General features: G+C 32.4%; 3 protein-coding genes and 1 long non-coding RNA gene across 4 annotated transcripts; 3 read left to right on the forward strand and 1 right to left on the reverse strand.

Moving 5' to 3' along the window:
- Positions 1–208: 208 nt before the first annotated feature.
- LOC145100930 (zinc finger CONSTANS-like protein (DUF3537)) lies at positions 209–2705 on the forward strand. Its single transcript, XM_079038073.1, has 4 exons — positions 209–925; positions 1451–1882; positions 1970–2267; positions 2339–2705. Exons 1-4 carry the CDS (start codon positions 440–442, stop codon positions 2491–2493), a joined length of 1371 nt encoding a protein of 456 aa, XP_078894199.1. The 5' UTR covers positions 209–439; the 3' UTR covers positions 2494–2705.
- A 1651-nt stretch (positions 2706–4356) lies between these two features.
- On the reverse strand, positions 4357–6330 carry LOC145100932 (Remorin family protein). Its single transcript, XM_079038074.1, has 3 exons — positions 5091–6330; positions 4895–4976; positions 4357–4722 (listed from the first exon to the last, which is right to left on the reverse strand). Exons 1-3 carry the CDS (start codon positions 5756–5758, stop codon positions 4513–4515), a joined length of 960 nt encoding a protein of 319 aa, XP_078894200.1. The 5' UTR covers positions 5759–6330; the 3' UTR covers positions 4357–4512.
- A 4212-nt stretch (positions 6331–10542) lies between these two features.
- On the forward strand, positions 10543–11253 carry LOC145099918 (uncharacterized). Its single transcript, XR_013704692.1, has 3 exons — positions 10543–10681; positions 10773–10916; positions 10997–11253. It is a non-coding gene; the product is annotated as an uncharacterized LOC145099918 (long non-coding RNA).
- Position 11254: 1 nt separating this feature from the next.
- Positions 11255–13126, forward strand: LOC145097998 (uncharacterized). The gene is made up of 6 exons (XM_079035686.1): positions 11255–11368; positions 11614–11697; positions 11805–11987; positions 12076–12342; positions 12417–12596; positions 12713–13126. The coding sequence occupies exons 1-6, from the start codon at positions 11255–11257 to the stop codon at positions 13124–13126; spliced, it is 1242 nt and encodes a 413-aa protein (XP_078891812.1).
- The last annotated feature ends 398 nt before the right edge of the window (positions 13127–13524 follow it).

The raw sequence follows: 13524 nt of genomic DNA on the forward strand, positions 1-13524 counted from the left end.
AATCAAATATCTGCCGCGTGTAATCTCTTATGTCGTAGTATCCAAAAAAAAAATCATATACGTTCATTGTTGAATATAAAGAAGATTTAATGACACTGATAAAGAGGGATAACTGCCTCACGCTATACAAGAATCTTTATCACAATTATCCGACCAACATAGTAAATTTTATGTTACCCCCTTTTAGTCGGTGTCATAAAAGATCAAAACCCTATTAAAAAATTGCATCTTCAAGATCAAGACAATTGCCACTTTCCCAAATAGAATCCAAATTATTAAACTACCCCAAAGAAATGGGCAATCTGCGTTTCCTCCCTGATTTGACCATTTTCAATCCTTTTAAGTTCCCCATGGTTCCAATTGCACCATCTGAACCCTGCAAACCACCTACCATTTTCACACACTATTCGTATTTGCTCCATCAATCCGGCGTCTGCAAATGTCAGATCAACCCGCAACTCCAATAGAACAAGAATCGGAAGAACAACAAACCCAAATCAGAACTCCCCTCTTAAAAGCAGACCCAATCCAAATATTATACGAAGAAAATGAGGAACAAGAAGAAGAAGAATCAAGTATTTATTTGGATGAAGACCTTCAAGAATTGGATTTTTATCTGTTATTATTGGGTTTCAATCAAACAACTATGTTGAGATTTGGGATTTCATGGGTAACGTTTTTGACGATTGGGGTTGTGCTTCCTGTTACTGTACTTTTGATGAGCACCAACTGTTTGAGATGTGATCTCTACCAAGTTAAAGCCTTTGAGCTTGTCGTTGTATCTTCACACGCTTGTCTAGCAGCCGCTGCTTTGCTTTGCCTTTCACATAATCTCAGAAAATATGGGATTCGAAAGTTTCTGTTTGTCGATCAGTACAATGGCCATGTTCAAAGATTTTCAAGGGACTATGTTCACAAGATCTCTGTAAGTGAAAATACTGTTTTTTCGTTGCAAACTAATGTACATCAACAAATGACAGTTTTTTTTGGAAGAAAATTAGGTAATTCGTTCTTTATACTAAAAACTTTAGTCACTTCAGATAATGATACAAATTGGAGGAGGACGAAAGGCCCCTGTTGGTCCCTCCCTGGCTCTGTCATCATGTCATAGCTCTTGCAGACAACACAACAATGGTTTTTATGTATTTTCTTGATACTTGAGAAAAACGATTTGTTAATAGTTTTCTTGATACTTGAGAAAATGATTTTGATAATAATTAGGTGAATATGAGAATCTTTGGGCATGGAGTTTGATACCTTGCTTATCTGTTCCTGAATCTTTTCTTCTTTATTACAAGATTATGAAAAAATATTGAGGGGAAGATTTGTATATCTTTATTACTTGCTGGTATTGTGCAATAGTTTTTTTAACAAAATCTCAAATTCAAAATGCATCATTTTTGGATGGATTGTGATGTCATAATGAAAAATGTTGTAATGGTAATTTCAGGAAGCTAAACGTGCGCTAGTTTTGTGGGTTCTTCCATGTCTTTTCCTAAAGATAGTCCGTGAAGTTATCCGGATGATGTACATGCATCATGAGTCTTGGTGGAAATCCTGTGGCATTTTGGTTGCTTTGACTTTTCCATGGATGTATGTGACTGTGATCTTTTTATCATCATGTTTGGTGTTCCATTTGGTTTGCAATCTGCAAATCATCCACTTTGATGACTATGGAAACCTTTTGGAAAGAGAAACCGATGTTTTGGTATTTATAGAAGAGCATGCGCGATTACGTCATCATTTGTCAAAGATAAGTCATAGGTTCCGGATTTACCTTCTTCTTGTCTTCATAGTTGTCACTTCAAGCCAGTTTGCAACTCTGTTCCAAATCACAGGGTTCAGTAACAAAGTCACATTCATAAATGGTGGTGATTTTGCTGTAAGTAGTGTTAAACAGATTGATTTGTTTGTTATATGTACTTATATTTAAATTACAACACTGTATTGTTTTTTTTTTGGTGGACAGGTTTCTTCGATTGCACAGGTGGTGGGTGTGATTCTGTGTTTGAATGCTGCAGCAAAGATTTCACACAGAGCACAAGGCGTTGCAGCATTAGCAAGCAGATGGCATGCCTTAGCATCATGTGGTCCAGATGATAGTTCTCACATGAGGATGAGTTTTTCAAATCAAATGGGAAGTTCAAATGGATTATTAAGATCTGTTTCTTCAGAAGCTGATATGGAAGCCATGAATTACACTCCCCTTCCTACAAACGAACAACTCACCTCTTATTTATCTTCCTACCACAGACGACAAGCCTTTCGTAAGTTTCTTCTTATTTTGTACTATATTTTAATTTAATAAATGAAAATATGACACTGAACTTCTGTGCAGTTATGTATCTACAGAATAATCCAGGTGGCATTACTTTATATGGTTGGACAGTTGACCGAAGTCTTATAAACACAATCTTCTTCATTGAGTTGTCACTTGTTCTCTTTGTGCTTGGAAGAACTACTGTATTCATCTCAAGTGATGGCTTATCTTGATTTTCTTGTGCAATTTACAAGAGTTTTGACTTTTCACAATGAAAACCGGGACTTTCTTTATGTGTATATGAGGTGCTTTTGTATAGTTTGGCTTTGGTGTTGTTTTGGGGTTTGAAGTTTGAACATTGAACAAGATATTCTTTATGGTTTACAAAAACCATTAATTAGCATATAACGAGTACTATAATCCCCATTCAATTGGGATTTCTAAACATTTGTAAATCAATATACGATGCTAAAATTTGCATCAATTTGGTATGGTACCCAGTTGCGCATACAGATTTCTGAATTGAAAGTTTTGTCAGTGCAAGGGGTTATATGTAACTGGACATTTGTCAAAGGGGTTATGTTCAACTAGTCATTAGTTGAGGGGGTTTCTTGCTGCTAACCATGAGTTTGACGTCATGTTGTCAACCAAATAATTTGAACCTTAAACCAGCTACCTTTTCGTCATCACCAAAAGGTTGTCATTTCAGACTGCTCTTTCTTTATTAATCGATTACATGTTAAGACGGATTTGGTCCATAAGTTATTTATAATTATTAGTGCTTTAGCTTATAACCAGCTTAATGTTGTATTTGTTTCTAATGAAAAGAAATTAGATGTATAATCAAAAAATAATAAAGAAAAACCTGTAGAAAAAAAATGCTAAAATTGTAATATATGAAAACATTTAACAAGTTAAATTATCAAATATATACAAAAAAAAAAATATTACTAAAACATGAACAAAACGAAAATATAATTAGTAATTACCCATACAAGTCATTTTCCCATAAATATTTTATACTTTATGACTTATTTTTGAACAAGCTTGATGAAAATTTTCTTTTTTAGTCATATAATATGGGTGGGTAACCAAAACATATTTGTTCGGATATATCACAGGCACCTATATCATATATCCTTTTATAGCATGTTTTATTTGATGCTTAGTTGGCATATTTTGTCCATATGATTGTCTATTCTTATTCTATTTTAATATTAATAAAAATTTAAAATCTGCATTTTGTTTTCTTCATCCATGTGTTTTCTTCATTTTTGTATTGTGTTTGCTGTTTGGACCATGATAAATGTTAATGGGAAGAAAATAATAATTTTTTGTCCCATCAATATAGAATAAAGATTAGCTCCAAATATTTAATATTGCGCAAAGGATGTGAACGTCTTTTTCATTCACATCACCCAAGATGGCTCAAAAAAAAAGTGTGGAGGATCAATGGATTATACACCAATCATAGTATTATATATGTAACAAACCAAACGCGAACTTACACATTCTCCTATTTTTACAACTAGGGCGAGCCTTTGGAGATACAATGAATGATACTCCATTTTTCCTTTTACCAGTTATTTGTGTTTTTTAACCTAGAAAACTGTCATTCATAAAGATGTCGCTTTCCATGCATATTATGCAAAAAGGGATTAGATTCTTGTTTGGATTTTTGTAAAGTACGAGTAGAATTTATTAATCTTTATCTACTTTATTTCAAATAAGTATTCTGTTTATGTTTGTTGTTTACATCTTGATTCAAGTTCTATAGTTGGCTTCTATACATTGTTTGATAACATTTGTTTCAACAGAATTCACGATGGATGGTCTAATAATTATGCTTCAGATATATATAAATCTAAGTGGATGTGTGTTCGCTATCACATTTATGCATAATAGATATATAATGTACTGTGTACATGTGGGTGCATTTGCTACTAGGATTACATAGTGACCCTACACGTAGTATGAAGAAAGCGACATCTATGAAAAATGTTAAAAGCCAATGTCGCCTCTGCGTACTGCGATGATTCTTGACGATGAATTGAACACAAAGTACTCAAGTACCTTTTTTACAAAAAAGAAAAGAATAAAAAAAAGTCTCATTTTTTACATATTTGAAAAGCTCAATAACATCGAAACAAAAGATTTGACAAAAGAAACAACCCTTGCATATAACAAGATGAGAAAATATTTTGAATGATAAATACAAGAATACTGAAATCTTATATATCCAGCACCAACTGCTACCAGCAACAAGTAGGAAACTTAATGGAGAAAGAAGAGGGCAAGTGACCAGTTCTCCTTATATAATCCGCTGTTTCACTCGTTTTTACAGCTTTTTCATTCAAAATAGCCTCAGCGTTTGCTCGTTTCTCCTCTGCTATCCTTCTTGTTGAAGCAAGTTTGTTCGTATACTTCTCTTGTGCCCGAGATTTCAATCTTTCCGCCTTAGCCTAACCCACAATTTAAAACAAACCTTTTCAAATTAAAACATATTAGACAGTCTCATTGCAAAAACTTGTTATGTCATGTCCTTTATCCTAAACCAATAATTGACTTTATCTAAATAAAAAAAAAATCATCTAAACTGTTTGGCTAAAAAAATAAAAACCATGTAACTATTACCTCCATTCTTTTCATCTCCATCTCGGCTTTTCTCTTTTCATGATTCTCCCAAGCTTCTATCTTCACCTCTTCACGCTTAAACCTACAATCAACAACCAAAAAACGCATGTGCTTAATTTAGGAGCTAGGGTGTTTGGATGTGCCTTATTAAAAAGCAAGGACATGATATCAAACAAGCATGCATTATCATAATCACCTTGCCATGTATTTTGCACGTTCAGCTTCATCCCAAGCCATAGCCCGGGTTTCAAGAGGATTCATCTTAGAATCTTGACACGGGTTTCTATTTTCAACAACATTTTCACCATTTGTTTCTTCGGTTTCTCTCCTAAACCTTGTGGTTGCACCCGTGTCAGGTTTTGGGACAGGTGCAACCGCAGGTATTATTGTGAATGGCCTTACAGGAGTCGAGGAGCCTGAGGGTGCAGGGCTGTGTTTAGCCGGGGTTGTGGCTCGAACCGGTGTGGCAGATCTTGAAGGCTCTTGGCTAGCCATTGGGGTCATTTCGGTCCCCATGTCTCTCACACAAATTGAGCTAACATACATTGAATCTCCAAGATCGACTTTTTTTGTTTCAATCGTTCCATGTTCTTCATCTTCACTACTTGGGTAATCTTTTTTGGGAACTGGTGCTATCAGTCTTCTATCATCTGCATTGGAATCACGTGGCTCGATGTTGGATTGACTCTTATCTACACCTCTTGACAAATTAACTAACCATTTTTGGGCATCGTCCCATTTTGATGGTGTTGGTTTGCCTAGAGCGGTTCGATGGTGGTGTGAACCACGATTTGACCCGTTTCCTTTCTGAATCTCCTGAGGTGATGCAAGATGCAAGCAATCCTTATCTTCTATGGACTTCATAATCACGTATATATGTTGATCAAAGATTAAGTTTTGTTAACTCAATACACCTCTAGCTTACTCTTTATTCTGGATCCGCATCAAGTCCTCTCTCATTCCCACATCCGATATTGGAAAATTCAATATTTAAGTAAACTAGTTACACAGATCTAAGCATGCGGAGGCTAAAAAGGATAAAAATCAAACTAAATCAGTGGAGTGGAACGAGGGCTTATGGGCTTCATGATTTTAACTTCAAAACACCAAATTGGCAAATTCAATGATGATAAACTATCATACTATTCAAGCATATCAGAAAGGAAGAAATTGGAACTATTGTATGCGGATAAGGTGTTTGAGAAAATTACTAACAGAAAAAATGAACTCCGAAATGAATAGAGTGTAACCCAACTCAACTCGGCTTAAATATAAGATTATAAATGCCAAAGAATGATGAGTGCATACTCATGTAGTGTAACACGTACTAGAGAGAAAGATTGTGTAACTAAGCTTCTATGAAAAACAGAGGGTCCAGATGGATGAAAAGGAAGCAGAGAATACAACCTTGAAGCACCCTCAAAAGTTTTTGAGATTTGCAAGATTATAATATAATATAAATAGTATATATTAATATTTCGATAGAAAAATTAAGATCTGATTCATTAAACTACATGAAAAAACTTCCAACAAATATATTATATATATATATATATATATATATATATATATATATATATATATATATATATATATATATATATATATATTGATGTTATACATTAAAGATGGTTAAATATTATAATATAACTGATTAACTAAAAACAAATTGGAATTCAATACAATAACAAAAATTTATGATTAACCAGAAAACAAACCCAACTCAAAGCAATATTAAAACTCAATCTTTGTGATAGACCAATTATGAGAAAATAAAAATGAACTGGAATCAATAAACATTAAATCTTGTTGGTGAATAAAGGAAGAAGGTGGATGAGTATATTTAGGTTCTTTGATATCCAAACATAATAAAATTTTGGGATGTACAAGAAACAAATGGAGATAAAGCAAAGCCATGTTGAAACTTGAAACAATAGTAAACACCAAATCTTTAGTAAAAAAAAAAAAAAAAAAAAAAAAAAAAAAAAGTCATCAGCATCAGTTGATGATAATTGATAAATCTTTTATCTATTTTAGGAGTTACATGTGGAGGTATAAAAAGTGTTGAACATCAGCATATAAGTTGTAACATATTCCTTGGAATTATGAATTACAGTAATACATCTATCTGCATTAAAACTGAAGTCGGTTCTGAAATTTATCACAAGTTTGTCAAAGGGTCACGTGACGATTGATGAAACCAAGGAAGTAAATGATGTATAGAAGGTGTAGATTTGGGTTTGGCAGTTTAACGGTAACTTTGAGTGGTCCAAAGGATGGAGTGACACGTGGACGGACCTGATTAATAGACCTATCAAAGTGTGGGACAGATATATATTTCACATGGGTTGTCATTTGTGATGGATTTGAGGAATGTGTGTCCAAAATGAAGGGTATGGGTCCTTCTAAATTCCAAAAGACTGTTTTCTTCACTATTTTTCACTATTTAAGATGGGGATGGGGTTATTGGGGGTGGGTGGGTGGATAGAGTCTGATGGGGAAAGTAGTCCATAAGGTGGGGTGCAAGTAGACCATAAATTACAAGCCTAATACTAACTGCACTTTGTACTTATATATATTCAAGACAATGACAAATCTTGCTTAAATTATTAAGTTTGTTTAAAAAAAATTATATGGCCATCAGTTTTGCAGCCGTGAAAAAGGAATATCTGTTGTGAAATGCTTAAAATGATATCGAATGATAGTGTTCACTGCGGAATTCATTGTGTGAAATTATTCACATTTTTATAAAAACCGTGATTTTTTTTTTACAAAAACCAAAATATATGGTGTAAGTTTTACACAAACTCACATATTGTTCACAAATTCATTGTTAAAAAGAAGTTTTACAAAAAAAACTAAAATAAAATAAATAACATAATATATGTTGTAAAAATATGGAAAAATGAACAAAAAGCATCGTATTTATTAAGTGCCCATTTGCAAGGCCGAAACCCATTTTTAAACGGGTCCTCCAAAATTAATGATTATAGATGAGTTTTTCTTTATTTTTGGAAAAAACTTAATTATTTTGCCTAAATTTGTTTTTTTATTTCTCTCTATATTCACGACATTTATTAATATGGTTTAAGTTTTTATATCAAACTCTGATTTAAGGCCTTTTCCTGAAAATAGTCAGCAATGTATGATAATTATTTAATTCTAATTAGATGTGAAAATTTGATCCAATTACAAGTAATGAATTGATTTGGATTATAATTTGTCTCTAACAAAGTCAAATGAATAAAACTCAAAATTGAGCTAAAAACAAAATGATCAAATGGGATGAAACCTGAATTGGTGGGAAGTTGTCTACATTGTATTTAAGTTATAGTTAAATATGAGAAATAACCATATATTTAGCCCAAATTTATTATTATGACAAGGTATATTAAATTAATAATATCAACCTTCTTTTAAAGTATTCATGGGCAAAAACAAGTTAACAACCAATGGCCTAAATCGTTGTTATAATTCTGTTGTTGTAACGTGGAGAAATTTGAAAATGACTTGCTAATATAAGCAAAATTTAGAATTTTGGTTGGATACATAATACGTTGATATCTACTATAATAAATGAAAATGACTTTGCCACATGTCCTTCTCTCATAAAATTAGCCACATGTCATTTTGTCATAATTTGAGATATATTTATTTTCCACTTGTCATTACTTTAATTTTCATTTTCAATATATCATTAATTTATTTTCCATAAATTAAACCTACCATAATAACTATCAAATTTTAAATTTTAAATTTCAAATTTCAAATTCAATTCCAAATAAATTTACAGTTTAAACTTTTATGTTTAATATTTTGTTATAATTAACTCATTTAGTATAGAGAAAATGACAAAAATAGCCAATTACACTAATTGCATTACAAAAATAGCCAAAAAAAATCGGGATTACATATTTAGCCACCCATTTCGCAGATGAGAAGGTCCCATCTGCGAAATGGGCATCTCATCTGCGAAAGTACAAGTGCCTGAAGCACAGTTGTGCTTCAGGCACTTGTACTTTCGCAGATGAGATGCCCATTTCGCAGATGGGACCTTCTCATCTGCGAAATGGGTGATTTTTAGGTATAAAAACGTTTTTTTTTTTTTTTTCATTTTCAACATTCTCTACACAAAAACTTTCTCTAACTTTGGGCTTCTCTCGGAATTTTGGCTAGTTTTTGAAGAAAATGGAAGATTATGTCAACAATCCCGCAAATATGGTTAGATTTTAACTCTTTTAATGTTTAAAGTTTTTTTTTTTTTTATCAATTTTTGTATTATTTAGTGTTAAAAAATGGTAATTTTGTTGTGTTTGATTGATAGTTTTAGTATATTTTTAGTATACTTGAAGTTTAAATGCAAGTAGAGACAAGTAGAGACTGCGTAGATAATATTTACAATTTGTTATTTTTGTAGTTTTTTTAGTTGTTGTATAACCTGAAATCTTGTAAGTTTTTTTAGTAGAAACTGCAAAATAGTTGTTTGTATATATATTTGTCGTATAACATTTGTATAAGTTGAAAATTTGTCGTATATATATTGTTAGAAATTGTTTTTATTTGTCGTATAAGTTGAAAATTTTGTATAAAGTAGTCGTATAACTTGCAAAATTGTTAGTTTGGTTGTCGTTTTATTTTTAAATTTTTTTGTTTATATGGTTATATAATGTTAGTTTTAATTAGAAAGATAAAAATTGTTTATATATTTATCGTTTAAGTTGAAAATTTGTTTAAGTTGAAAATATGTTTAAGTTGAAAATATTTATATATGATATTGTTTTCTATCGTAAATATATTTGTTGTATAACTTGGAAAATTGTTTATATATGTGTATGTTATTGTTTTTTATCGGGGAAATATATATATTAGTAATTAAGAAAGTATTTGCAGTTCATAATCATATATTTAAAAAAAAAATATTTTTTAGTTATCTAATTTGTTTTTGTGTTTTTTTTTTGCAGCATGATTTTAGTTTAATGAATACGAAAGCCTTTGCGAACCTAAAAGGCTCTGGCGGTAACATATGGGAAGTCTTTGAAGTTTTAGATGATGCCCGACGTGCTATTTTCAGAAATACCGTCTTTGGCTATTTTATTGATGTCCCTCGTTTACAAGGGGACGCTTTATTGTTTCATAAAATGTTCCTTCATCAGATCCGGCCGGACCCTGTTTTATCTCCAGATGGAATAAAACGTTTATATTTTCGAGTAGGCAATACCAAAATGGTTTATGGGCCGGAAGAGTTTTGTTTGATTACCGGCTTCAATTTTGGGGAGTATCCAAAAAACATTGGGAGAAAAGGGTCGGAAAAATTAATAAGCAGTAAAAAAAGATGTTTACTGCGTGAACGGCTATTTCCGGACCATACTAATAGTTCGGTGAAAATCGGCGACCTGAAAAGTTTAATTTTAAATCAAACATTCTTAGCACTTGACGACCTTGATGCAGTTAGAGTATGTTTGATATACATTTTGTGTGAAGGTTTTTTGGGCAAAGAAGTTAACGATCGGGTGCCACAAGATTGGTTTTTTTTGGCTGAGAATTTGGATCTCTGGAATAGGTATATTTTCTTTACGTTAAAAGTTCTATTTTATTAAAGTTATAATTTATATAATAATCAATTTTGTTTTTTTTTGTTTTGTTAGCTTCTCTTGGGGTAGCTATCTATGGGATTTTACTTTTGTTGACCTTGAGGATACGTGGAATAAGATACATCATTATTTATCACTTCCTCAGCGTGGTCAAACTTTAAAGTATTCCGTCTCAGGATTTACGGCTCCAATTAGGGTATAAAAATTTTCTTATATTTAAATTGTTTTATTGTTATATTTTTTATTTTAATTTTAACTTTTATTACTGTTATTGTACAAAATTGTAGATATGGATATATGAGATGATTCCGGCTGTTCGTGCATGTGGATTTGCATTGAGAAAAAATAAAGACTTGCCTCGGATGAAAAGATGGAGCGGAACAAAAAAATTGAAATGGGTTGACGTGAACAAGATTTGGTCAAAGATGCAGGTTTAAAAATATTTCGTTTATTATTAATAAAGTTGGTTATTATAGTTTTATATGCATTTTTAATATGTTTAATTTTTTAGGAGGGGCTACCACCAAGACAAAACATGTTACCGGGTGATGGTGAGATGACATCTTTTTATTATATGTCATTTCAAGAGTATGTATATGGTGAAGGGAAAGCAGTTCCATCCCCAGTACGGGACCATTTTAGGAGACAAGACGAATCTTCGTCTAGTATGTCGTCCAGTGGTCGCTCTCATGGTAGAGGTCGGGGCAGTGGGAAACACAAGCTAGACGAGTTGTTGAAACGGGTACATGCACTGGAGCAGCATGTGTTTATGAATCAACAAAAACCTACAGAGGTTTTTTTTGAAGAAGTGAATAATGAACAATTTTGGAACGACATTATTTTTGAGGATCCGACAGTGTCACAAAGAAATTATGATGAACAGGTTAGTTATACGCTACATTATTTATTAAATTTTATTAACATATATGAATACCTGTGTTCATATTTTATATTTGAAAATATAGGTTGTGCAAGATGAAGTGATGAATAAAAACAATACAACTCAAAATGTTTTTGGTGATACTCAAGACGACAAGGTTGTTATAGATGTTACCTTTACGATTTTAATAATTACTTTTTAATAAAGTGTATTTTGTTATTAAGTAAAAAGTTATATTTTTAATGTAGGTGTTGGAGGAGAGTACTCAGTATGCAGGGAACAAATTTGATGATGATGTGTGTGATGTAAACGATTATAGTGAAGTTAAAGAGGTTATTATATAGTTACATTAATATTAATATTTTGTTTATTTAGATATTATTGCTTATTAAATTATGTGTATTTCGTTATTAAGTATAAAGTATTATCTTTAATGTAGGAGTGGGAGGAGAGAAATGACAATGCAGGGAACAAATTTGATGATGATGTGCCGGATGAAGACGAACTTATAATAATGGGAAATGTAGATTATTTTCATGATGATGATGATGACAAAGAAGTTACACCCGATAAACGTAGGAGTCGAAAACCATCACAATTTTTATGCACTCCTTACACCGAGGTATTCGTTTTATTTATAAACTGTTGATTTTATGTTTATGTGAATTATCTGAAAGATATACATTTAAACATTTGAATATTGTTTTTAGTTGCACACGACACCGAAACAAAAAAGAAGAACAAAAAAGAAGGTTGGTATGAAATCAACAAGCCCCGTTCCTCCTCCAGTTTTTGGTGTTGCTCATGACTTCTCCAGGTTGCGCCTGCAACCTTACGTAGCAGGCGGTGAGGATGTCATCCAAAATTATGTATTGCATTCATACGATGTGCAGCATCGTTTGTTTAATTTCGTGTTAGATAGAGATTTTTGGAGCTCATTGTTTGGGCATACACACGACGGATGGTTGGAGTCAGCGGTAAATAAATTGTTAATTAATTCTTTTAAAAGTTAATTGTTTTTTAGTCAATAACAAAAGTATCATGTGTGCAGCATATAACCATTTGGTACCGACTTTTGATGGAGAGACGGTTTGAGAGCGACCGACATACAATAATGCCTCCAAATTTTTTTGTTTCTCATGCTTTGGAAGAAGGACAGGACTGGAGGGCGTTTATGGCTGGTATTGCTACATACCCTAACTTCATGGTTGCTTGGTGGGATGTTGATACGGTAAACTTAATAGTTTATATTGAAAATAATATCGTTTTTTTGTTATGTTTTTGTATTGTGATGTTTTTGTATTGTGATGTAAATAAACATAATTTTATTCTCTGATCCTTATACAGGTCTTATTGCCGATTCATTCATCCCCTAATCATTGGCTATTTGGGGAACTACGATTAGCGTCAATGGAAGTGCATATTTATGACAGTCTTGGTAGAGGTGCTTATGAAAAATTCCAATCCGAAGGAATCTTTTCCAAATTTGAACGTCGGGTGGCAAATTATTTGGACAAGATTAAGTATTGGGCGCGGAGGAACATCCCAAGGATTCCATTGAATATGCAATTCATTTATGAAGAAAACGTTCCCCAACAAAGTAGTCATTTGGGAGATTGCGGTGTTTTTCTTTGTATGTTTATGGAGCAATTGGTTTCAGGTCAACCAATACGTGTTCTTATTGACCCAAAGAACGCAGCTTTACAGTTCCGTCTCCGGATGGCAAAAATTATTTGGGGGTCTAGTCTTGCTCCTCTGTAGTTGGATTATATAAATGTATATACAAATTAATGTTGGATTTCATTATTAGTTTATCTTTAGAGTTTACTCAACGGATGACAAAAAATATAACGTTACGACAATTACCACAATTTAATGACCTACTAATTACTTATCAATAAATTCAAAACATAAGAACGACCACAACATTTGTTTTAACGTTACAAATACAACAATTTATTGACCTAACAACTTCAAAACCATAAAAACAATATTGAAAAGCTTACAACTTGTAAACAAGAACTGCCAAGAACAACACCCAACTACAAACCAACGCTATCTTTAACTTCTTATTTTCTGATTGAAAGAGCTTATTAGAGTTAGCTACTTTAGCTATTACCATAGAAGATTGGTCCTTCTCTTCATCAACCCAACTGATA

The sequence above is a fragment of the Lactuca serriola genome, chromosome 4, assembly GCF_051521515.1.
Source record: "Lactuca serriola cultivar US96UC23 chromosome 4, Lser_US96UC23_V15, whole genome shotgun sequence".
Classification (NCBI taxonomy): domain Eukaryota; kingdom Viridiplantae; phylum Streptophyta; class Magnoliopsida; order Asterales; family Asteraceae; genus Lactuca; species Lactuca serriola.

Bases quoted from the DNA above. Each gene is read 5' to 3' on its own strand.
- LOC145097998 (XM_079035686.1), top strand. From the start codon at position 11,255: ATGAATCAACAAAAACCTACAGAGGTTTTTTTTGAAGAAGTGAATAAT. The intron at 11,698-11,804 runs GTTATTATATAG...TCTTTAATGTAG, and splicing joins ATTATAGTGAAGTTAAAGAG to GAGTGGGAGGAGAGAAATGA. The intron at 12,597-12,712 runs GTAAACTTAATA...ATCCTTATACAG, and splicing joins CTTGGTGGGATGTTGATACG to GTCTTATTGCCGATTCATTC.
- LOC145100932 (XM_079038074.1), bottom strand. From the start codon at position 5,758: ATGAAGTCCATAGAAGATAAGGATTGCTTGCATCTTGCATCACCTCAG. The intron at 4,977-5,090 runs GTGATTATGATA...TGTTGATTGTAG, and splicing joins CGTGCAAAATACATGGCAAG to GTTTAAGCGTGAAGAGGTGA. The intron at 4,723-4,894 runs GTAATAGTTACA...ATTGTGGGTTAG, and splicing joins TGGAGATGAAAAGAATGGAG to GCTAAGGCGGAAAGATTGAA.
- LOC145100930 (XM_079038073.1), top strand. From the start codon at position 440: ATGTCAGATCAACCCGCAACTCCAATAGAACAAGAATCGGAAGAACAA. The intron at 926-1,450 runs GTAAGTGAAAAT...TGGTAATTTCAG, and splicing joins ACTATGTTCACAAGATCTCT to GAAGCTAAACGTGCGCTAGT. The intron at 2,268-2,338 runs GTAAGTTTCTTC...ACTTCTGTGCAG, and splicing joins CCACAGACGACAAGCCTTTC to TTATGTATCTACAGAATAAT.